At 40.3% G+C, this 24,974-nt stretch overlaps 1 protein-coding gene across 4 annotated transcripts; it reads left to right on the plus strand.

Annotated features, from left to right (window-relative positions):
• Nucleotides 1–5,290: 5,290 nt before the first annotated feature.
• Nucleotides 5,291–24,219, plus strand: LOC149313957 (ropporin-1). 4 transcript variants are annotated; one of them, XM_089520235.1, is made up of 6 exons: nt 5,291–5,391; nt 13,263–13,389; nt 13,965–14,082; nt 15,575–15,736; nt 22,162–22,337; nt 23,729–24,219. In XM_089520235.1, exons 2-6 carry the CDS (start codon nt 13,274–13,276, stop codon nt 23,793–23,795), a joined length of 639 nt encoding a protein of 212 aa, XP_089376361.1. In that variant the 5' UTR covers nt 5,291–5,391; nt 13,263–13,273; the 3' UTR covers nt 23,796–24,219. The 4 variants fall into 4 exon arrangements, with proteins under 4 accessions (XP_089376361.1, XP_089376363.1, XP_089376364.1 ...); XM_089520237.1 differs by lacking the exon at nt 5,291–5,391 and adding an exon at nt 5,394–5,464; XM_089520238.1 differs by lacking the exon at nt 5,291–5,391 and adding an exon at nt 6,249–6,380.
• Nucleotides 24,220–24,974: the final 755 nt, after the last annotated feature.

A 24,974-nucleotide genomic window follows, 5' to 3' on the forward strand; every position in this document is an offset into this window, starting at 1 on the left:
TTCAGGGTTGATCGTTTCTATAACCCATTTGTTAGTTGTCTTGGATGTCCAAGGTACTTTTCTCCAGCACCACATCTTAAATTAGTTGATTTTTTCCTATCAGCTTTTTTCACTGTCCAGCTTTCACATCCATATATATTGATGGGGAATACAATGGTGTGAACTAGTCTCACTTTAGTGTTCATAATGATGTCTTTACACTTTACGATCTTGTCCAGTTCTTTCATAGCTGCAATGTTCTCATTGTCTAGGGAATTCTTGTAGATCATCAATGGCCTTTATTTTAATTTTCTTTAATATTCAGTATTAATCCAATCTTGGCACTTTCCTCCTTGACCATCTTCATTAATGTACTAGTAGACCCTGGCCTATGTAAAAAAGGTCCCCAATGGTGGTATCCAGACCAGCAGATACTGTGCTCCCATCATGTGCTAGAGATTGACAGAGGATGCAGCATCCATACCAGCCTCACCCCTAGCACGTGACGGGGGCGCCGCCATTTTGATGTAACGGCCGTGTTGCATCCAAACGGCATGGCGCGGCCGTTATGTCCTGGTGCCACTGAAGAGCACCTTCAGCAGCACCGAAAGGAGCTCCAAAACGGAGCTCCTTTCGTGCCATGTATCGCTGGCGCAGCCGTTACACGGCTGCACCAGCATAAAGGGGCCAACTGGCCCCTTTCTCTCTCTCCCCCGCTACTGTTGGGGTGTCTTTGGGGCATGAAGCCCTAAGGACACCCCTTTCCAGGCCGTGGGGAAGTGGCGTTTAACCGCTTCCCCAAGGCCTGGAAAAGCAGTGGATCGAGTCCTCGGGGGCTGCCGCTGTGGCAGCTCAGGCCCCGATCTGTCAGGGAAAGGGGCGGGTGCAGGCCACCCCAAAGGGGCAGTCTGTATCCTGCCAAAGTTACCTTTCTCTTGCAGACCTACATTTGAGCTATAATCTCCCCATAGGAGATGCTGACACTGCTGGTACAGACCCACAACCTTCTTCCGCCTTTTAGGGTAACACTATGGCAACTCTGCTTTGCTATTTTTTTTCCTGTCCATTAAGCAAGCAAACATACATTTTTGCATTCATTGTGATACTCCCATTGGCTGGCATGTAACAGACAGGAACATTACCAACATGATTTTTCCCCATGTACTCCCACTGACTAGTTTAGCCAGGAACCTTGGAATATATCATTCCATGCACAAGTGCTAGTTATGTGCACAAATGCAGCACCCTTTACAAAACTGTGATTGAGTCACACAAACTTCCCAGAATCTCTAGGAGAATTGTCACTTCCTGGCAGGAAAGACTGTGTGACTGTCAGTCTCTTATAGTCTGTCCTACACCACCCACAAGTTCCTCCTCTGCCACCAGTACAAGTCCACCTGTCACACATCCATTCATCCACATTTCCTAGAATTTTCAGAGAAAATCAAGATTCTTTTATCTGTGGATTGGAGCTCTCAGACACCTCAGAGCACTACACCTAACCCAAACTGATCAGAATATTATGTGTCTGGATCGCCACCAATTTGATGTGAGGGAGGGAGGGGGTGCCTTTAACAAATGTATGGAAAGCCCCACATTCAAAAATCAACGGGTGCAACTTTTTGTGGCATGGAATAGCAGCTGGAAAAGAAGCTTGCTGTCATTGTAGTGTCCCTTCAAGTTGTCTCCAACATATGGACTCCTAAAGTGAACCTATAATGGAGTTTCCATGGCAAGAATGTTCAGAGGAAGTTTTTCCATTGCCTTGTCCTGAAGCTGAGAGCATTTACCTTGCCCAGTGTCACCAAATGGGTTTCATGGCCGAGCTGGGAATCAAACCCTGAACAGCCAGACACAGTTAGAACAAACTATCTCTATGCCATTTCCCCTCATCTCTCTGCAATCCTTTCCCATTCTGCCTTCTGTGAGAGAGAAGATCCAGTTTTCACCCCCCCTTTCATAGCATTCTCTGAGCAAACAGGCTTGTCCAGCTCCTCCCTTCACAAGAAGGATCCCCTTAAATGACACTTTAGGTCCATGGTGGTGAACCTATGGCACACATGTGAGAGATGGCATGCAAAGCAATTTTTGTGGCACAAGGAGGGCAGGGAAGAAGAGGAAAAGGCATGCACCTGTTCCTCCTCCTTCCCATCCATCCTGGGCCTTCAGCTGTCTCCGGAGAGGCAGCTAAAGTCCTGAGAGGGTGCAAGGGGAGGAGGAGCAACAGGCACACACCTGTTCCTCCTCTTCCCAGCCATCTTCAGAAAGGCAACTGAAGCATGGGGGAAGAAGCCCCACCCCAGAGGTCCCACCCCAGAAGTCCCTCCCCACAAAAGTCCCATCCCAGGCATAGGGTAACACCTGGTGCCAGAAAGCCTCTTAGTTTGGGCACTCGGACCCTAAAAGGTTTGCCATCACTGCCTTGGGACTTCCAAGCACTTTTTTCGCTTCAGCTTTTTACAGCAACCTAGCAGTCAGAAATGTCCATACAGAGTCATAGTCCATTGCTCAAACCGCTATGCCACAAAGTAGATATATGGAATTTCTGTTAGCTAGGTGCTATAAAAAGGTCAAGGGGGAAAAGTGCTTGGAAGTCCTAAGGTATCGTTTAAGGGGATCCTTCCTGTGGGCAAACCTGTTTACTCAGAGAATGCTGGGAAAGGGGGTCTAGTCTCTGACAGAAGGAAGATGGGGAAAGGATTTTAGGGAGATGCGGGGAAATGGCAAAGAGATAGCTTTTCCCAAATGTGTCTGGCTGTTCAGGTTAAGTTTTGATAGAGTGTCTGATCAGGCTTACCACAGCAAACCCACTGAACAACACATCCACTGATCCATAGAGGCACCACCTTGAGGCCCAGATAGCTGATCCTGGGAGAGATTTGGGGAGGAAAGGGACATGGAGAGTAACAAGAGCCCATGGTTTGGAACTACAGGGACAGTCTGGAGAGGGCATCTGTCACACTCAACAACTATTTGTTTATTTAAGTGTTTATGTATGTAATGCCCGTATGCCTTCTGCTGTCAACTTGTACTTGGCCAGAACTTAAACCAGGAGCATCTGGAGAACGAAGAGGGAGAAATTTCTTTTCCGTGAAATAATCTTTTCTATTTAATATGGGGTGTTAAATGCACAATAGTTAAGAAGCTTTTGGAGCTTTCTTTGCAGTAATCCATAAGATGGATTCGACAGCAAGGGAGGGGGAAAGTCTTTTTCTCTTATTTTAGCATACAGCCTGCCAATGAAACTGTGTGAATAAAGAGATAACATTCAGAAGTCATATCAGTAGTGAGTGAAAATGTTTATTTCACCTGTTTAGCATATCGCACCATATATACTTTACTAAACAATTTCTCTTCACATAACAATAGTGTAATTATTTCTTTTGGTACTTTTGTTCACATGCTTTTGTGAAACAGATTTCAGGTCCAGGCCTCTGCTATTTGCGCTGAAATCCATTCCATTTCATATTCACTCTTCACCTTTAAAAGAGAGCTTCCATTCATTTGAAGGTTATTGCTTGAAGCGTTTATCGCTTTTTTCTTGAAAAGGGAGCCAGGGAAGCCATATACCATTCCTTACTCATAGCTTTGTGATAAATACAGACCTGGAAAGAAAAACAATTATCAGCTTACCCTGGCTAACTTCTTCCACTTAATCTGCTCATCAACAACTTTCCCCCCACTTTCTCTTCTAAGCACTATCCAGTCTACTAGTTCCTAAAAGTTTGAATGTGAAAACCTGGTTCAAATCTTTCCTTGTTTATAAAGTCACAGATTGGTTTTAGGGAATCTTCAGTCTATACATACGAGCACAACACATGGATACTAATATGAGCTTTTCTCAATGGCTGTTGAAGGGATTATGGAACCCTCCAAAGCATGACAGAAATAAATATTATTTTTATTACTTCAGAGGAGTACATGTTTCTAGCAATGCAATCAAGGCAATGCAGTTTGAGTAACCAAGTAATACAGTGCAAGTTTGTTATCTTGAAGCTATTGTTGTGAACATTTTGTACAATGTAGGAAAACATTAGGATTTATGTGACTATTGCTAAAGCAGCTGGCTTGAAAAGGGTAGGTGGGCTGTCCCCCACACATTTGAGTCCCTTGCCCTGAGTTTTCAGTTTTTCTTGAAACAAAAGTAAATTTATTTACAGAGATAAAAGGACAGTAAAATCCAAGATACAAGTAATAGTTATACATTATTAGCCAATCAAAACGTGCAAAACACATTACACTAATTTTTGAAGCTCACTGGCATCTTGATCAGCTAAACATGTTAAAACTGAAACAGGAGAAGAAAAGCAACTACTGAACTTATCACTTGGGGTTTTAAATTGGCTCCAGCCTCCCAGGCTGCAGCCAGGACACAGGATGGGGATGGGGGTTATTGCACACTAAAGTGCCACCGAATCTTGAATCTTTTCCTTACTTATCAATAACTGTTGTTTCATTCATTTGAGGCATATTTATCTGGTTTCTCAATTTGAAGGAGTCCTGAAGAGTTTTATTGGACATTAGACCCAATATATGTTGTTTTAGTTGAGCCCAGCTGCTTTCATTTCCACATTACTTAGATTGGCATTCCAGATTACTGAAGGGGCATTTGCTTTTCTGATTTTAGAATGAATTGATAGATACTTGGGCACCTATCTTTAAACATTATTGAAGTACACTCATCCTTCCACGTTTGCGGCTTTGACTTTTGTGCATTTGATTATTCATGGATTAATATGTTCTCTCTAGGAATATCTTTGTCCTCCAGCACAATTCTATGGTCAACTTTAACCAAAAGTCACTCTGAAGGACCTAGAGAGAACACTCCACTAGGCATTTGTAGTGCAATTTTATGGTCAATGTCTCACAGATGTTGACCATTGAGTTGCACTGGAGGACCTAAATATTTCTAAAGCGGTGTCCTCTCAGGTAAAAAGAATAGTGTTTTTGTTATTTGTGGTTTTTCCACATCCATGGGAGTCCAGTTCCCCTAACCCCAGCAAATATGGAGGGACAAGTGTATATATTTTACTTGTATTGAGGCATATATTTTACTGGCTGTTTTGACTTAAAATATTCTTCCCATAGTATTCTCCTACAACCCATCATCACAGATTTCCTCATGACCCTGCTTGCTAACCATGGTCCAAAACACACGGCAGAAATATATCAGGACCATGGTAAACAGGTCTGAAAAAATGGATTGTGGCCACTAGGGGGAAGCTATGGTGGAAAGTAGTACAGTTCTAGTGGCAGATATATGCGTCAGCATTTAAACAGCCCATCATTGGAATGTTGATGCAACTGCCAAAGTTCCAACTGTCAATTCTCAACTGTCAATTCTCAACTGTCAATTCTCAACTGTCACTGAGAGAGAGTGAGACGGTTGGTGTTTCTGTGGCTGCCTCAGAGGTAGTGTGTATGGTCAATTGGTTGGTGGAGTAGCTTGTTGATGAGTATCCAAGACGGATATCTGATACTCAATGTAATCTTTGTATATGGTTTTGTAACAAAGATTAAAGAACCCTCTTCTTGAGAGATTCATCCCTGTGTGAGAGGAAGTCTGCCTACGCAACTCAGATTCTTCACAGACCTTCTTCTTGGCGTCTTGTCTGTGTACATAAACTCTGCGTGTGTGTGCTTTAACAAAAGTTGTGAACCCAGCATGCACCTCCCCTTCCTGACAAAATAATCCAGTTTGAGACATCTTTAATTGACCTGGCTCAATACTAGGGAATTCTGGGGACTGTAGTTTTGTGAGACATTTACTTTCTGGTCAGAGAATTCTGGTGCCACATTAATCTACAATATCCAGGATTCTCTAGCACTGAGCCAGGGCAGTTAAAGCAGTCACAAACTGGATTATTTCTGCAGTGTGTTTTGGACCCATGTTACTATAATAAATCAAATTCAGATAAAGGTTCTCTGCACTCTGTCCAGCAATCAAGGTCTGCTGAAGACAATTTGATTCTGAGGCAAAGATGGTGCCTTCCATTTTACATATAGGATCAGATTGGACTGACAGCTGAAGTTTTACTTCAGCCATGGCAACAGGAGAATGTCCTCTACTCACTGCACTTTTAGAGTAGCAGACTAGGCTAGGCAGATTGTGTGGTGCACACAGAGCTGTTTTCTATGGAATGGAATAGCATCATGGCACTCAAGGGGAACAGCAGCACAGCTCATGCCTGTCCCATAAATGCACATGCCACTTGAGACATGTGCCTGATTGGGTAGCCACTATACCCATTTATAAGACTTTTTCACTTTCTTTTTGGTTAAAATGAAAATTATTATGATCTTTGGAGGTGAATAAAGGAGCGGATTTCTCTCATGGGAGAAGCATTTCATTTCAGTGTATGGTTCAGGAAGGTTGCTGGACATTCTTTTACACTCTTGAGGTATTGGACTGTGATGATTTCTTAATCAAGCAGAAGAGGGTTGTGGTCTGGAGTGGTGAGAAGGGAGAAAGATTTAATGCCTAATCCAACTTAATCCCACATAGATCAATGAATAATCATTCAATTGTTATCAATTAATCAATTAATTAAACAAGAATTAGGAAGTTCTTTCTAATATTTAGGTAGGATCTCTTTTCCTGCAGTTTGAATCCACTGCTGTTCTAATCTCTGATGCAGTAGAAAAACAAGCTCTTCATAAGGCATGGCTTCCAGACATTTTATATATTGATCACCCTCCTCTGGGTACACTGGCATATGTGCTGATTTACCAAGATCCTATTGATTCAATGGATGCACTCTAGGTGGGACTAATAATGGGATTTAGATTCAGGCTGCAAAAAGAGAGAGTAGAAAAATAAGAGTAAAAAAAATGAACAACAGAATCAAAGTATTTTTTAAAAAAACTGGAAAGAATTACTACGAAGTGAATTTTTAAAAATGAGCTCCTAGTGAGAAAAAAGCACAGGGTGAGACAGAATGTACTGAAGAGCCAGGTGGGAATTACAAAATGTATTTGTAAAAATATGGATTCTGTAATATAAATGACTCAGCTCCATTATAATTTTCAAAATTCAAACAGCTGGCCCATCTAGATTAGATTTGGAAGATATGGAATGGCTAGCTTCCAAGTTAAAACTGAATGTAGAGGGTTCTTTCCCCGTTAATCTACCTGTCATTGCAGATTAAGCAAGTGAAATAAGCACTGATTACAATTTAATAGGGAGAAGAGAAGTCACATATGAAAAAGCAAAATTTAACAAGAGATGCCAGGAGCAAGGAGAACATGCAGAAAATTATCCATCTGTGCCAAAATTAATTGGGGCTACAAGAGAGGACTCCCTAAATGTGCAAAGCTATATTGGCCAGACAAGAGTTATCTTCTCATTGCAGAAGGCTTGTGCCCTGTTCCATCATAAATGCTGTTTCCTGATCAAAGCGACTGCTCAGGTACACAGAGACCACGGTGGAGCAGACATAAGAACCACAAGCTGTACTGTAGAAACTAAACAGGGCTGTATGTTTAGTTTCAGGACCATGGAGAGCAATCTGTAGACTTCAGAAATATTACCTTAGCAGTAACAAGGTTTATAGGCAGATCAGGAGAATCTTCTTGGAATCCCCACCCTTCAAATGCTTTGTCTGGATGTGAAAGAGCCAGTGCCCTTGCCCTGCAGGGTAGGAACTGAGGATTCGTGGAGTGAAATGTGGATTGGAGGATGTTTGTTGGGGTCTCCATTTTCCTGGAGAAGTCAAAGGTCCACTTCTGGAGCTCATGTGAACAGGATGTGGGCCCCACAACAAAAGGACCCAGATCAGAAACAAAGGGGAGTGGTTCTGATGTCCTCTTGGATTGGATGTTGCTGGAAACTTGGGGGTCTCTTAGTCCTGGTCATGGCAGATTGTTTTTGAAAATACAGCATTTTTTTATGGCTGATAGAGAACTTCAGAAGATTGACAGAGGAAACCAAGGTATTAACAAGCACACAGCAGTCAATTTGATGACCATATCTTAGCAAACAAGTTGAAACCTGAGCTTAAAACCCCATGACGTGCATCAGAATGAGGAAGTGGGACCCTAAGTCTTTACTGTTTTCAAAGCTGCTTGCGTGGAACTGAGAAAAAGTCACAAGAGCTTTCCTTATCTTGAAAGGATATGCACACATGGCACATACAGTAGCAATAAACTGTCCAGCCATATTGACCTTTAGTGACTCAGATTTCATCATAACATGTCAGCCAGCACTTCGGTCAGGTTCCTAGTAATGTTAGAGGTTGTAGCCATGCCTCTAATGCTACTCTCTGCCTAAATCCCCCAATGACATTCAGACTGGAGGAGGTAGCAATAGTGGGAATCTCACCTGATGCCCTCTACCAGTTCTCCACCCTTGCTGAAAACACAGGGAAGTGGAAACAGCCTAAAACTCTTTTGAAAAATTATTTTAAAACTTTGAAGAAGATAGAAGAACCTAAATTGGCTTTCCTGACTTTGGAACCATTTCTAAAAGAACTGTTCATGAACTGTCAGTGATAGGCTCCCTTACCAATTGATATTGTTTGAATACAGAGTTTCCAGGAATATAAAACAGCAGAAGAGAGGAAAAAACAAACAAATAAGCAGATAAGTCCAAAGATTTATGTTCTTAAAACTCCATATGGATTGCTTTGAAGAAAATGAATGCACACTTAGTACCTCCCACATCATACAGCTGAAAATTCAAATACCAGAGGACACACAGTTGAAGAGGATCTCCCAGACAGAAGGGAATGTCCCAGAAAATACCTCTACAGTACAGATAGTAAATGGAAGAACTAGCCCAAAGACTAAACTTTTGGAAATAATTGCATTAATAATTTATTTAAAATATATATATGAATTGTGCTTGCTACATTTACTTGTTTCAAATTAATTGGTAGCAAAGGAAGGAAGATGTGGCACTAGGCTGGTATGGGTCTTTATGGGTTGAAAGAAAATAAGAAGGAAATGTGGGATTCAGTTTGGATTCAGTGTAGATAAAGTGTGGATAAAGCATACAATTTTTTTTACTTGGTTCTTCTCAACAACAAAGACTGGATGGAACTAAAAAAAAAATCTACTATACTAGATGTTTCTTTGGGACCTAGTATAATGGGTCTTCTTTAATGTCCTGACCTAAAAAGGCTGTACACCAGTGGTGGGCAAGTTGTGGCCTTTCAAATATTGTCAGACTGTAACTCCCATCATGCCCTACCAATAGGTGTAGTAGCTACAGTTAAGGTCCAATAACATCTGAGGGCCCAAACCGGTCTGTCCTTGCAGCAGGGACTCATTCCAGATGGGCTGTCCAACCTGGAAAGTAATTTAGAAGAAGCCCAAGGCAGCTATCATTAGTAGGACCTGCTAGGACCATGACAACTACCCAAAGTTGAGGTCATTGAGAGTTATGCCCAACTGTATACAACAGATTTTCATGTTGTTGTTGTTGTTGTTGTTGTTGTGTGCCTTCAAGTCATTTCCAACCTAAGGCAACACTAAAGTGAACCTATCACAGGATTTTCTTAGCAGGACTTATTCAGAGGAGGTCTGCCCTTGCTTTCCTCGGGGATGAGTGAGTTTCACTTGGCCCAGGCCACCCAGTGGGTTTCCATGGCTGAGCGGGGATTCGATCTCTGGTCTCCAGAGTCATAGTCTAACACTCAAACCACTGCGCCATGCTGGCATATATAATCCATAGCAAGATTTAAAACCAGGCAAATTCATATGGTCCAGCTGTAGTACAAACAAGCTACAAGCTCACCCATTTTCTGCTTATTGGAAATATAGTGAAAAATCCTAGAATTGGTAGAAAATACCTGTCCTACATGTAGCTCACCTGCCCCTCCCTGTTGAAGTCCTGCCTTTAACTCCCTACTGAGAACCCCATGACCTTTTCAAATTTCTTCCCACTTATTGGCAGCCAGAGCAGATGACAGAATCACAGCCTTTGTGAGGTTGAGCATCAGTTGCTAAGATACCTCGAGCTGCAGTTAAACAAAGGGCCCAGTCCTGAGAGTTTATGCAAGGGTGCATCTTGGGTGGAAACAGTGCGAAGACACCCCGATAGAGCCTGGTGTGACTGTCCCAAAACAGATCAGCTGGGCAATCTTCACAAAGAGGCTGAGTGGTCTCAGCCTCCGGTAATTGAGGGAAATAACAAAAACAATGGGAATATAAATTTTAACCTGCTTCGCTTGTCCCTGATAGCAACACAGAGGGCTCTTGGATGCAAGGCCAATGTCAAAGATTGGGGACAAATTGACATGGGGGGAGGGGGTGGAAACTAGGATGAGGTGGTAAGAAGAGTTGCCAGTGTGTGAATAGAAATAGCAGAGATAGGTTGGTGGGATGTGTGGAGCAGTCATCTAAATCCATTTGCCTGGGGTTGGCATCCATGGTCCTTACTATGTAAGTTATGAAACTACTTCGTAAAGAAAGGTACTTTATGAAATCACCAAGCCCTCTTTCATCAAGACTTAATTTCCTTGGACCATTTTCATTTTGAGGGATTTTGGAGTGCAGGCAGGATTTAATAACTATTGCATGTGCTTATTCAATATCTAACCAACTCCAGTTTTTGCCAGCATCACTCAAATTATGCTGCAAGTCTAAAATGTGGAGACTGCCTCTTATAGAAATGAAACAGTTACTTGTATTTGCATTGTGCACTTAAGCGGAAGAGCATTTTCCATTCTACCCACTTATTAGTGTCCTTCCTTGTTCTGTAACACAGACCTGGAACAAAGTCTTATCTATGTATGTAGTGTATTTTACTGATATAATCCCACCTCGATCTGCAGAGAGAGGTGGGAAATATAAATAAACTATTTATTATTATTATTATTATTATTATTATTATTATTTATCTTATTTCCCTTCAACAAATGGAGTGAACCATATACACAGCCATGACAAGCCTAGTTTTTCTGTCTTCCAAATTGTTGCTGAATTTGCTTCAGGGCACAAACCCTTAACGGTTTCACATTGTAGTTAGCAGCAACAGTAGAAAAGTAGTCACCTTAGCAATGGAACAGTTTCATAACTTACACTTCTGTACAGCTAAAGCATCTTGTCATCCAATTCATAAAGCCATTTCTGTGCAGGCACCCATCACCACCCTTTCTACACACCTGACACACCAGCAGCAGCAAAGCTCCAAGTTTCTTCCATCTATTTTCTCACACAGTTCCTGCCTTTTAGAACTTTCCATTGTTAATACCAATTTTCTGCGTGAATAGATAAATCCCTCGCAACTTGCCTTTGATGAGCTCAGAATCTAAAGAAAACAAATATGCTTTTACTTTCCCAGAATTGAGATCTTCTAAATATTTTCATTTTGAAAGGTCATGCAGGATGTGAAATCTGATTGAGTGACTGTCGCAGCATGGATCAATTTATGTGAGATTAAAATCATGGGGATAGGGGTGGGAATAAGTCAATGAGAATGCTAAAATTTGGGGAATTTTCCTCTTTTACTAAAGTCACCTTGGCTGTAGAATAAAACACCACAATTGTAAACATATCACACAGAAGCAAGCCTCACTGTGATCAGTAGGGCTTACTTCTAGGTAAGGGTGCCTAGAGTGTTGTAATTGACTGACTATAACCATATTTGTATGGAACAAGCTAGAATCCTGATTTGTCAAGGGTTGTTGAGGCAAAACTAGGCAGTGTGCTCTGTGCATTTGTTTCTTCTGGAAACAGAAGCAGCTGAACAAACCACTGGTTTTCCATGGCTTGTTTGTCATGATTTCCAAACCCAACAATCTGCTTTGTCTCTTGTCCCTCTTTTCTAGGGTTAGGTATTTCCTAAGGTTTGTTCTAGGATTACTTCTCTGTTTTGCTAAAAGAAATATAATCCAGATTGCTGGATGTTGATGTTTGGATGTCACAGTAAACAAACTGCAGACAGAAGGTTTGTTCAGCCACCCCCACTTGTTGTGGGAGAAATTGAGCAGTGTCTGCCATCACATTGCTTCATCTTCCCGCATCCCCAACAAATTCTATATCATTTATATCTATTTTACATGTTTTGTATATTCTACAGAATTCTGGACTGTTGTTCCACACAAATGTGCCCCCAGAGTGATAATGAACATGAACACTGTAAAATGTTTTGCTTCCAATAAACAGGGGCAAATGGCATATAAATGGGTGTAACTGCAATTTTCAGGTCTATGCTGTCTGGTTAGAATCTATGATCTATAACAAATCGGATAGAGATTTCTACTTATACAATCAGACCTCCATATCCACAGGACATCCATTTTCAGACACCAATATCAACACTCCTGTGGATACACAAATAATAAGAATAATGCAGGACTGCAAGTCCCGTTCCCTCTAATAAGGGTGGAATGTGCATGTGCCTACTAGTGTGGCCACATGCATGCACAACCATTGGGGGCAATGGGGCTTGCTGTCCACGGTTGCTCAGATCTGCAGATGGCAAGCCCACAGACATGGAAGTTGGACTGTATATGCAGCTCATCCCTGTTACCACTTCGAATCCACTAAATAAATAATTCTGCATACTAGGCCATCATTTTTGTATCTGGCTCCAGTTGTGAATTTAAGATCCCGGACGCCTGGTGTCTACCTTCCTCTTCTCTATGCTTATCTGCTGACCTTATGTATGGTGAATCCTTTTCCTGTTACCAGGGTTAAAAAAAGTTCACTTGTTAACTTCTGTAAGCTTCAGTACATGGAAAGAGGACGAAGCAACTTTTTGTTTGTTTGCTTCATGCTGGCGGTGGCTAGTTGCTTCCATATCAGTAGAGTGGTGAATCTGCTTTGGGTCTTAGTCTGTACTTCCAAGAAGTTATGCAAACTATTGACTCCTATCCCTAGGTACACCATCTTGAGGTGCTGCCACTGTTGACACTATTTTAACTACCATGTTTCCATCCTATGGAATCCTGATATTTGTCATTTGTTGTGGCACCATAACACTCTAGCAGAGAAGACTAAATTTCCTAGAAAACAACAAATCCCAGAATTCCACAGGATTACACCATGGCAGTGAAAGCTGCATCAAGCTGGATTATTTCTATAGTGCAGATGTAGCCTTGGATAGCACCTTTAAAGTTTGGACTAAACCTCAGAGTTAATCTACTATGCCAATGACATGCGGACTATCAGCTAACTCTGCTTAGAAGGCCCTTTGAAAGTAATAATCTTATCTTCACAAAATAAAGTTAATAAAGCAGAGATTTCCACAGAAGTGGTTCCTCCTCTATATCATAAAATAATTGTAAGATATTTTTTATGCTTCATAGGCAAGGTTTGTTTTATTTTATTTTGAACAGGCACAGTAATTATGCCACAGACAGACAAGCAAGTATGCATCCCACCAGAGCTTCCAGATTTGCTGAAGCAGTTCACAAAAGCTGCTATTCGGACTCAGCCTCCAGATTTGATACAATGGGCTGCCGAGTAAGTTCAATATTTTCTTCTGAAACTCTAGTCATTTAATTATAAGGTCTTATTTGGTTTCCTTAACTATAATTGTTTTTATACTAGCATGCACATTAATACTGTAAACATAACTGGAGGAAGCTTACGTGGAGTTTCCAGGCATTCCTGTATGCCAGTGATGGTTAAGCTATCTGATGTGAGGAAACCAGACATTTTTGTCCCAGTGTGTCCCCAACACCATTTTTGTGCCCACTGGCTATTGTTGTTATTTACTTTTCTGGAAATTCTCCAGTGACTGGCACCTTATGGCTCACGGACTGGCAGTGGCCCATGGACCACCACTTTGAGTAGCACTGCCCTATACCATCATTAACCAAAGCTGCATCATGTGCTTTCAGATCATGTCTTTTTATTTCTTCTGTACATGTTTGCAAGTGTGCATATGTGTGTGTGTGGTAATCCACTTTGAGGTATGCTTTTAAATGTATACATTGTGAAAATAAACAGCATACAAACTAATTAGCCAAGACCTCCAACATATAAAACTAGCAGCTATTGGTAAAAGGTGACCCTTTGTCTGTTTTTCTGTCCAGTTATTTCAGTGCCATGGCCCGTGGAGAGCTTCCTCCCGTAAGAGAGCGACCAGATAGAGTGCCTATATCAACCCATGCAGAGCTTACTCCAGAGCTCTTGAAGGTCTTGCACCAGAGAGTAAGAAACATCTCCTTTCCATTTTAGGGCAAGTACATGAGAGGCTTGAGTGTTTGTAATGTATATGTAACCTACCACATCATACAGTTTCTCGGCAGGATTTGTGTATATGCTATTCGTGCAGTGGTTCTCAACCTTCTTACCCTTGTGACCCCCTTTACATCTACATATAGACATCATGCTCCCTCTCGCCACTCTATATAGGATATGAATAAAAAATATTTTGTTTGTTTAGTGTTTGTATTTTCTTTTGCACATTCATATTTTAACATCTTATAAGGAAATACCATTGTTCAAATTAGATCAGTTTTATTTAAATTTATTTAATACTTAGCACATACTGTGTTAAATTTTACACATTCTATCTCTCACACAGCCACACTCACATACACCAGTGCCATACACATATGTACACATGTAGTCATATCTCTTTCATTCTTTCTTTCACTCACACTCTTTGCCTTTCTCTTTTCCTCCAGGACAAAATAGTTTGGGAGGAGGTGGAATAGGAGGGAACCAGGGCTTCCATGTTGGGCACCCCCCTTGAACAACTCTTACACACACACACACACACACACACACACACACACACACATATCAGGGTCCTGTCCCACAGTTTGAGAACCACTGCATTAGTTTTATGTCTGCTAGTTTATTCACATGCTAAGTTGCATATAGAGAGAACTCAATTATACAAGTAGGTGAGCTGAGCTTTTGACATGATATATAGTACGTGGACATTTGGAAATATATCAGTACCTGAACAAAGATTCCTTTCCTCCACACAGAACTGAGAAAGGTGTAGACACCATAACATTCTTCACTATTTCTCTTTTTGGAAGTTGTGGCACAAGATAGCAAGACTGAACGTGTTTAATGCAAATCTGTCATAGCCCCACTAAAATAATGTCACATACTTGTCCCATTCTTTGTTTTGAAACAAAAGAAAATTAGAAAATCAGAACACTTCTTTCTTCTTAGCAAGAATAGGTCAATAGAACAGGACAAGCATCCCAGTCTACTTAATTATAGTTCAGTTCTTTGATCCTCAGATATACCTAATAATGCAGATTTCATAAAACAGTGAAAACTGTATGGCCCTTCAGGTTTATTTTGGTTTGATGCATTTTTATCTCATTTTTATACTAAAAAGTAGTACTAAAGTTCTCTGATAAACAATTTGAAAACACATTTAAAAACAAAATCTGTTCACTATAATAATCATGTTGTGGGGTTGAAACTCTCCTTAGCCCTGGACAGTATAGCAACTGGTAAGGGATGATAGGTATTGCAGTCCAAGTGTATATGAAAGCCCACACATTTCCCATCCCTATCATAGAGTCAGCAAAATGCTTTTTGTCTTGGAAATAGTACAGTTAAGAATGAAATTATTGGAACTGACAAAGATGACTAGATGTATATAAAAATAAACTTTGAAAAAGTCAACATCAATTTCTTTACTTATCATAGATGATATTATTTTATTTTTCAGGTGGGTGGGAGGCTGATAGTCCACGTAGATGAACTGGCCCAAATGTGGAAAGTGCTCAATCTCCCAACAGATTTATTTGACAGTGTGATGAACGTTGGGCGTTTTACTGAAGAAATTGAATGGCTCAAGTTTTTAGCTCTGGCCTGCAGCTCTCTTGGAGTTGTAAGTTTGTCTTTTGTATTTCCATTCTGTTTAGGGTTCTTCACATGTTATTTAAATTTAGTGTGTTTGTGTCACTTAAAATCTCAAGGAGAGAAATTTTTGGTTTTATTTGTGATCAAGACCACATCCAAGTGCAGTCACTGCTGCTGTTGTTCTGTGCCTTCAAGTCATTTATATGATTTATGGTGATCCTAAGGTGAATGGGTTTTCTTGGCAAATTTATTCATAGTGCAGTCATGCCCTATACAAATTGAGACCCATTAGTCATACATTTGCCATATCAGCAGCATCCCAGTCTCTGGGTCCTTGTTGTATCACAATATTAAGGTAGGCAAGGACTGGAAGGGTGGTCAGACTTGCTTCTGAGCCAACTGGTTGTAGAAATGCACCTGAAAGGAATTTGGATTAATGGCCCAGAATCTGATAAAACATGTCTAACATTTTTGCAAGTCAACACAGAGCCAAGGGGATCTAATATTTTTATGGCGTGGGGAAAAAAGGTCCAGCAGCTACAACAGCTTACTTAACACATTGTGGTTGGGGCTTCTGGAAAACTCTGAGCGAGGCCATGACAGTATTCTGGAACACCTCAAGTTCTGGAATCTTTGCTGCCTAGGTTTGCACAACAAGAAGGCAAGTGAGCCATGATGTTGGTCCTCCCCTCCCAGTCCTGCTCCAAGTTGCACAATAGGCCCAAGTGCATGTAACCAGCAGCTCTCTCCCTAGCCTCCCCAATCACCTGGGGCTTTTTTAGTATGTCCACATGTGCACAAAGACAAGAAACATACGAACTTCTTTGTGCTGAGCCCTAGAGTCAGCTGGGAAAATGCGGAGATGGAAGTTGTTGTTGTTGTTGTTGTTGTTGTTGTTGTATGCCTGCAAGTCATTTTTTACTTATGGCAAGACTCTAAGGCCAATCTATCATGGGGTTTTCTTGGCAAGACTTGTTCAAAGGTTTGTCATTGCTATTGAGGCTGAAAACGTGTGACTTGCTCAAGGTCACCCAGTGGGTTTCGTGGCTGAATGGGGAATTGAACCCTGGTCTCCAGAGTTGCAGTCCAACACTCAAACCACTATATCATGCTGGCTCTCAGGAGAGATATTATCCCATGTTTTAAAGCCACTAAACACAGAAAAAAACATACTTTCTCGTCCTCCAGCAACACTTGCCCTGACACTTGTCTCCATGCTTAAAATCATAGAATCATAGAGTTGGAAGAGACCACAAGGGCCATCCAGTCCAACCCCCTGCCATGCAGGAACTCACAATCAAAGCACCCCCAACAGATGGCCATCCAGCCTCTGTTTAAAAACCTCCAAGGAAGGTTTCAGTTCCCTCAGATTTTATCTGCTAAGCTGATTCCTGCCAAACCTATTTAGTCATGTGTTGGGGCCTATCAACCAGCATTCCTATCCAAAAACCCAGCATCCTACCCAGACAAGAAACAGAAACATGATTCAACATCCTTAACTATAGCAAGGATCTGCTGGCATAGGAACTTTTTGCCTTTTTGCTCATTTTTCTATTTGAGGAAGTTTGTTCATGGCACAAGCATTCAAAAATGCTTTTTTCAGCAAACAATCTGAACTGGATGCAATTCACTCTGCAGTGTGGTATTCTACTATGGTAACCTGCTACGTGTCTAGGCAGGTTGCATCTGCATTGCAGAAATAATCTAAGTTGACACCACTTTAACTGGCATGACTGAAAACTGTAGTTTTGTAAGATATTTAGCTTTGTCTGTCAGAGAGCTCTGGTGCCACAACAAACTACATTTCCCAAAATTCTGTAGCATTGAGCCATAGCAGTTAAACTGGTGTCAAACTAGATTATTTTTGCAGTACGGATGCAGCCTATGATTTAAAATGTACAGCAGGAGTGGGCAAATTGTGGCCTTCAGTCACACTTTACTATTGCCTATTCTGACTGGAGCTGATGCACAATTCTAATGCAGTTTTCATACTCAAACAGCAAAACAGCTCTAACTTCATTTGTCCTCAGTGACTTATTTGGTCTCCTCCTTATAGCAACCTGTCTAACTGTCCCAGTTTGGCAGGGACTGTCCTGATTGATTCTCTATTGTCTAAATTTTTCATCTACTTTTAAAATGTTCCAGGTTCTCTTTCCTTCTACTTTCTCCCTTTGTCTCTGGTTTTACTTCAGTTGCTGAAAACTGAATTCATAGCACAAGAGTGGTCTGCACTCCATTAGCTCAGCAGGGGGAGAAGGGAGAGGAGGGAACAGAATCTAGCCCTTCCCAGTAGACTCAGGCAAAAGTAAACTCTTGCAGTCTGTTCTAGCTTATGTGCTGCTCCTCATTAATACCATTTGCCACCCTAACCATACTCTGATGTTACTTGGCCATGTGTGTTCCAATTTTCGTCGTGAAAAGGTGTAAAGTCTGTTATAGCTACCTTCCCTGCTTTTTGTACCATAAGATATAATGGCAGTACTCTTCAAATTCCTTCTGCCCTAAAGGTGATTTACAAATCTTCCCACCAACATAGTCCCTACCTTATTCTTTCCCATTTCCCTTTCTCTCTTTTTTTTTTCCATTTTGGTTTGAATTCCAGCCAGAGGATCCTGACAGGTTGTATAAGTTCCAGACATGTTTTTAAGAAGGGACCAAATGCCATGTTTGGCTGCTGGGTTCCATTGTGCATGGGTCACAACTCTTGCAGATCTATTGTAGTACTTAGAAAAGAAAAATAATGTTTACCTTTCATGAACAATGTACATATAATCTATAGAAAATAGTGTTTTAGACTAGAGGTGAGCATCTTTGGTGGCTCCAGGGGCTTCCAGACCAGCGAAGGAACCCCAAAATGAAGAGAAAAAATCAATCGGGTATTGGCCAGAAGTCACTTTTGGTTGTTGTTGAAAAATGTGGATTTTTAAAAAATCTAAACAGTGAGAAAGTACCTTTTTTTTGGCAAGGTAATCACCTCTCATGGGTGCATTTTATACTTTTTATTTGCTAGGAAAAGGGTGGCTTGGAGGTACAAAAACAGACAGTGTACCATAGGCAGCCACAGGATCATATCTTTCCCTGTTTGTACAAACACACACACACATATCCGGGAGTGGGGGGCATGGGGAAGACTGTGGCAGAGAAAGCAATAGGAGCCATTCAGTAATGCATGAAAAATATATTAGGACTAGTGTACTGCAAAATTTTATCAACTATCCCCCAAACAACCCTTACAGAAACATTCCTTGTTACTTTATTTCAACACTACTATTGCAGTCTCAGCACTTTTTCATGTGTCCCACTGACTGAGGTGGAAATTAGTTCCATTCCTATATCCTGGGGATTAGTGCACTGTTATGAAACACTGTTTTGTTGATATAAGGCTATTAAAAGTCTACTAATAACAAGCACCTCTGTGTGTGTGTGTGTGTGTGTGTGTGGTTTAAATGTCATTTATGGTGAACACTCCGGAAAGTACCAGTGCTTCTGTTGTGTGCTAAGGTGTTTAGGTGCCTCATATCTTTCCCCCCCCCCCCAGCAAAAAAACAAAAAACAAAGCCTTGTTAAGTGTTTTCCTAATTCTCTATATCCCAAATCACAAAATATTAAGTATAATTTTAGATGTACCATGAGATCAAGGAAGGGGGGGATGCTATTTTGAAAGGAAAAACTTTCAGGAAGTAGGTTCCACTTCACACAGATACCATTTTGGCTAAAATTCCCTCTGCTAAGATCATCAATGTGAAGTTGACATTTGATGGGGGGGGGCAAGGGAGGAAACTTACTAAAAGAGCATCACTTCTGCAGCTGAACTTTATTGCAGATGTTTTCTGCACACCTTCGGTGTGTTATATATATCATATTCTTGGACCTCTTTCTTAGCTATTATTATAGATGATTTGTGAATGATCAAGCATAAAGCAAGACTGCAGGATGTAATGATGAGGTGTATAGATCTATCATCATGGACACCTATGGGTCAGAGAGTAGGATTGCCAAATCCTTGCCTAAAAACAGCAACTTCCGCTTATATTCAGCTTAGAAGAGCTGTTCCATCACCTGACTCTACAATCTTCTTTTCTACTTCCTCTCATATGTGTATGCAAAAGAAATCTTATATACTCCAAGCATGGAGATGATGCTGGTCAGGAGGTAAAGCAACTGCCACTTCACTATATACATAAAGAGTATATAAAAGCTGCTATCTGTACTAGATAAGACTAGGCAAAACTGCACGGACTGGAGCTGTGATGATTTTGGTTATCCTAATTCATAGAACTGTTCATTAGGTCAAAGAAAAACTATAAGTAAAAACTTTGAAGAGCAAATTATAATTTAGGATACTAACAATTGGTTAAAAAAACTTTTAGATATGTTTAATACTGAGTTAAGTACTGAAATATTAGTGAAGTAAAGAAATAAAGTGGGATCACTTGTACCTGAATTTCTTAATGACATCTAGAAATACTATATGACTGAGTGATGTATGCAATGAAGTCACTATACCCCATTCAGACATTTAGAAAGCATGCTGAATCAGAACACAAAGAGTGCTGCCCACCTGTGATTTGGAAATTGGAGTTAGTCCTACCCTCTTCTAATCTGGAGGTAATGTTGTTAATGGCCCTCAAGTAATTTTTGACTTATGGCAACCTTAAGGCTGCCATACCACAGGATTTTCTGGACGATATTTGTTCTAGTTGGGTGGGTTGTCTTTGCCTTCCTCTGAGGATGAGAGAGAGAGAGAGAGAGAGAGAGAGAGAGAGAGAGAGAGAGAGAGAAATTTCCTGTATTGCTATGTATTGTATATGTATTATCCTACTTGAGAGTATGTATTTTCCCTGGATGAAGATTAACCTTCCATTATGAAGCCAAGCCCTCCCTCCAGTCCATCTGCCTTGGTCCAGGCCTCGGAGGTAGAGAGGAACTGCTGGACCTCTTACCCTTTCCCGCCACCACTCCCTTCTCCTTCTGTGTCATGTCTTTTTAGATTGTAAGCCCGAGGGCAGGGAACCGTCTAACTAAAAAGATTGCATGTACAGCGCTGTGTAAATTTACAGCGCTTCATAAATAAAGGTTAATAATAATAATAATAATAATAATAATAATAATAATAATAATGACTTGTCCAAGATCACAAAGTGGGTTTCCATGGCTGAGTGGAGTTCAAACCCTAGTCTCCAGAGTCATAGTCCAATGCTCAAACCATTACACGATGCTGGCCCTCACATCTAGAAAGTGAAACCCTAAAAATAAGGGGGTTCCCATTGTGCAAGTACTTCCATTTAAACTTGTCATTCACCATGTAAAGTGACATGTTCATTCAGTCTGCTTTCTACGTGCCAATTTTGGCCTTGTATCTACTATAGCTTTCATAGGTAACAATAATGTCCACTTAATCTGAATTTGTCATATTCATAGCACTTTATAGAAACTACATTAATCCTAATGCAGGATTTTGATCTGAATGTTGCTTTGAATTGCTGGATGGGGAACAGTGGTACAAAAAGTAATTTATCCAAGCTTTGAAAATTGTAGTTATTTATACACTGTTTGTATGAATGCCATTATTAATGTTGTATTTCTCAAACCAAGTTACCTTAACTCATCATATTTTCAATTTCTCCCATTTCCCTCATCCTATTCTTTTAGGGACAGCTTTTATGAATCTGGCATTTTGTTTTTGAGAATTCATCCGTGCCGCCAGTTATTTTTTTCCTCACTTGAAGTCATAATCTTATATTTGTAACATTACAGTTAGCTGCCCTGAAGATAATTCTGATTTCACAGAAGATTTTGACTTCAGGTGAGCAAAAAAGAAAAAGCAGATGGAGCTAATCAGTCCTCCTTCTTTTTTTCCTTCCTGTCAAATGTTTAATAGTGTCTCACTATCTGAATGGATGGCAGAATTTGCAAGATATTCTTTTCACTTTCTTTGGCCCTTAACATTTACTGGACCAACAAAATACTATATGCCTTCATCCGTTCTTGCTCTGTCTTCTGAACTCAAGCAGAGTATTGAAGCTGAATCAAAATAAATGCTTCAGTTGACTACCCTAATTTATTCCTATCAGGATTTTTATTCTCAAATCTTTAGGGATATTTTAAACATTGTACTGATTATTGGAAAAGGCCAAACCCAAACTGCAGTACGAGGAAAAGAGAAATAGAGACTGAATAACATTTTTTTCAGAATGGAGCAACTCAGACGTCACTTCTGTACAAGGGTTTCTTGTGCACAAGGTGGTGCCAATACTTTTCTAAAATTAGATGCTGTTTAGAAAGCCATCTCTGTGTGTTATTAGCCATAGTCCATCAGCAACTAAAGTATGCTTAAAAACACTTGAATCCTTATCATATCACAGCTATGCCTTAATTTTTCTAGAAAAATATGACAGCTGGTACCTCTGTAATTAATACTAAATAACATTATGTGTTCTTTTTTTAAAATAGACTATTGCAAAAACTCTGAAGATAATATGTGAAGTTTTAACCAATGAGAATGACAGTGGACCAGCTCGCATCCCTTTCAGTACTTTCCAGTTTCTCTACACTTACATTGCTGAAGTAGATGGAGAGATCTCAGCATCCCATGTCAGCCGGATGCTGAATTACATTGAGCAAGAGATGTAAGTATCCTTGGTGTAGCGAATACGTGGTTCAGGTAAAGCAAGGTTAACACAACCACTGCAATAACAGGTAGTATGATGGTGTACAGTAGCGTATAACAACAGATGTGAAGATCTGTAGCTAATTCTTGTAACTGGTTTGTTCACAGAACTGTATATATAAGATTCACATATTAAGCAGTATAACATTAAACTGTTTGATGGTTGGGGACTGGGAAAATCCTACTGTCTGACTCAATATGCATCTAAACTTAAAATTTCTTAAAATTTTGAGCATGATGTTTGAGAATATAAAATGTTGCATGCTAACTTCCTCCCTGGAAATCCTGTTCTATTTATAAGAAGAAAAATTAAGCACATGCTGAAGCACCTGCGTATCTTGTCAAATATATCCATATTTTTTTCTGTTGAGAGAACATTTTGTAACACTTTGGTGAAACTCATAACTTCTCTCTTCATTTAGAATTAAAGCTACTGGAGCAAGCACTGCTACCATGAATTCCTCTGTCACATATTTATTCTCAAACATTTTTTTAAAAAAATTATCTTTGGCTCTGAAAAAGTGTCATGTATGAAAACAGTGCAAAATATATATATAGTTACTGCCATCTTGTGTCATTCACTTATAGTAAATACACTTATGGTGTAATCTTCGACTAATTATAATGTTTCCTGTGCCGTGGGAAATATGCTGAGGACATTAATTCCCATGCCCATAGCAGTTCTTTTAAAATTAGTATATAAAGTGGGCCCTTGGTATCCGCTGGGGTTTGGTAACAGGACCCACTCACCCCCCCCACCCCCCGAATATCAAAATCCATGAATGTTCAATTTCCATTCAATACAATGAATAGTAAAATGGTGTCCCTTATATAAATTGCAAAATCAAGGTTTGCTTTTGGTAATATATATGAATATTTTCAAGCTATGGATGCTTGAATCTGTGGATATGGAGGGCCAACTATGGGCCCAAACAGACAGGCTAAAATAAAGCTTCTTTGGGTCACTTTGGAGGTATGCTGTTTAAATGTTGCATGTGTCCTAAGAGGCCAGAAGCCATGGCAAAGCCGCACTCCAGTCCTAAGAACTGGAGTGCGGCTTTGCCATGGCTTCTGGTCTATTAAGGCGCATCTGTCATTTAAACAGCATACCTTCAATGTGACTCAAAGCAGCTTTAAGTTGGCCTGTCTGTTTGGGCCCTATATTGCATATCTATATAAAATAAGTATATATTGGGTTTTCAAATGAGCCAAGAATGGTTTTTGAAAAGACATTTTGAAGGGATTGTAATTGTTGCATTTGATAGCGAGAGAGAGTAGTTTAGAGTCTTTCCTTCACATAGAAGCATCTTGCCAACTGAGCAAATGTCTATTTTTGTGTTCCTTCCACAGCATTGGACCAGACGGGTTGATCAAGGTGAATGATTTTACCCAGAATCCTCGGGTCAGGCTGGAATAGATTCTCACTGCACCATACACTGCTATGTTGCCAAAAGGAAGAAGAAACAGAGGGTAGAATAAGAATTTGAAATAGGCCAGCCTCGCAGTCTCTTTTGTCCCTTTGTGTCCATTAATAAACAATTTGGTAAAGCAAGCAATAAGAAAGATGGAACCATAGATTGAGAAGGTGCTGCTGGAATACTAGAGTTCAGTCTACTGTTAACTCTCTGGTACTTTGATATCCACACATTCACACAAATAAATATAATAGTCTAACAAATAGTATAAACCTATTATATTAAATACGTTTGAGGTCCACCTTTCTCCCCTTTTTTGTGCTTTCCAAATTGTCTGGCACTGTTGTATAAAACTGGGGATATGTCAGAACACAACTATAAGGTTGTTTCTATGTAATTGTACAAAGGAGTAAAGTTTGGAAGAGGCTTTAGTTTTGTTTCCCAATTTGTTAGTGACAAATCATTTGTGCATTTATCCAGGTATAGTAGAATAGGATCACAACAGAAATCAAGTGATGTTTTGTTTTGAAAGCTTCTCCATATTTAAAATATCTTCATGGAATCCCCCCCCCCCCCCCCCAGAATAATTTCCTGACCATCTGAACCCTTATCATAGGTTTTCAAAGCGGCATGGTGTGCTTACATGATGTTTAATATCAAACTAACTTCTTGTTGTGGGCCTTCAAATCATTTCTGACTTATGAGGACCCTAAGACAATCTTTCCATAGAGTTTTTGGGATGGGGCGTTGTCTTTGCCCTTGTCTGTGGCTGAGAGAGTGTGACTTGCTTAATATCATTCTGTGAGTTTTTATGGCCAAGTGGGAATTTGAACCCTGGTCTCCAGAGTCATAGTCCAGTGCTCAAACCACTACATCACATTTGCACCAAACTAGCTTACTTGCAATTATATATTCTGATAAACACTTGTGAATGAATGTGCAATATTAGGGCACAACTACACAGTATAAATCTTTATGTAATGTTTTTCTCCAAGGATTTGTTTTGTCTGATAAAGGCAAAGGCCTCAGAGTATTAAGTGGGGGGTGAGTTTATTTTTTCCTTCCAAGGATTTTTTGGCTGCTCATTTCCCATACACACACACACCAAGAGATCTGTAACTTTTGAAGGCAAACACATACACACCTTTCAGATGTTGGGGAGAAAAGCAGCTGATGGGGCT

This window comes from Sceloporus occidentalis, unplaced genomic scaffold (genome assembly GCF_023333645.1).
Source record: "Sceloporus occidentalis isolate IW3139 unplaced genomic scaffold, rSceOcc1.0.p SCAF_4, whole genome shotgun sequence".
Classification (NCBI taxonomy): domain Eukaryota; kingdom Metazoa; phylum Chordata; class Lepidosauria; order Squamata; family Phrynosomatidae; genus Sceloporus; species Sceloporus occidentalis.

Bases quoted from the DNA above. Each gene is read 5' to 3' on its own strand.
- LOC149313957 (XM_089520235.1), top strand. From the start codon at position 13,274: ATGCCACAGACAGACAAGCAAGTATGCATCCCACCAGAGCTTCCAGAT. The intron at 13,390-13,964 runs GTAAGTTCAATA...TTTTCTGTCCAG, and splicing joins TTGATACAATGGGCTGCCGA to TTATTTCAGTGCCATGGCCC. The intron at 14,083-15,574 runs GTAAGAAACATC...TTTATTTTTCAG, and splicing joins TGAAGGTCTTGCACCAGAGA to GTGGGTGGGAGGCTGATAGT.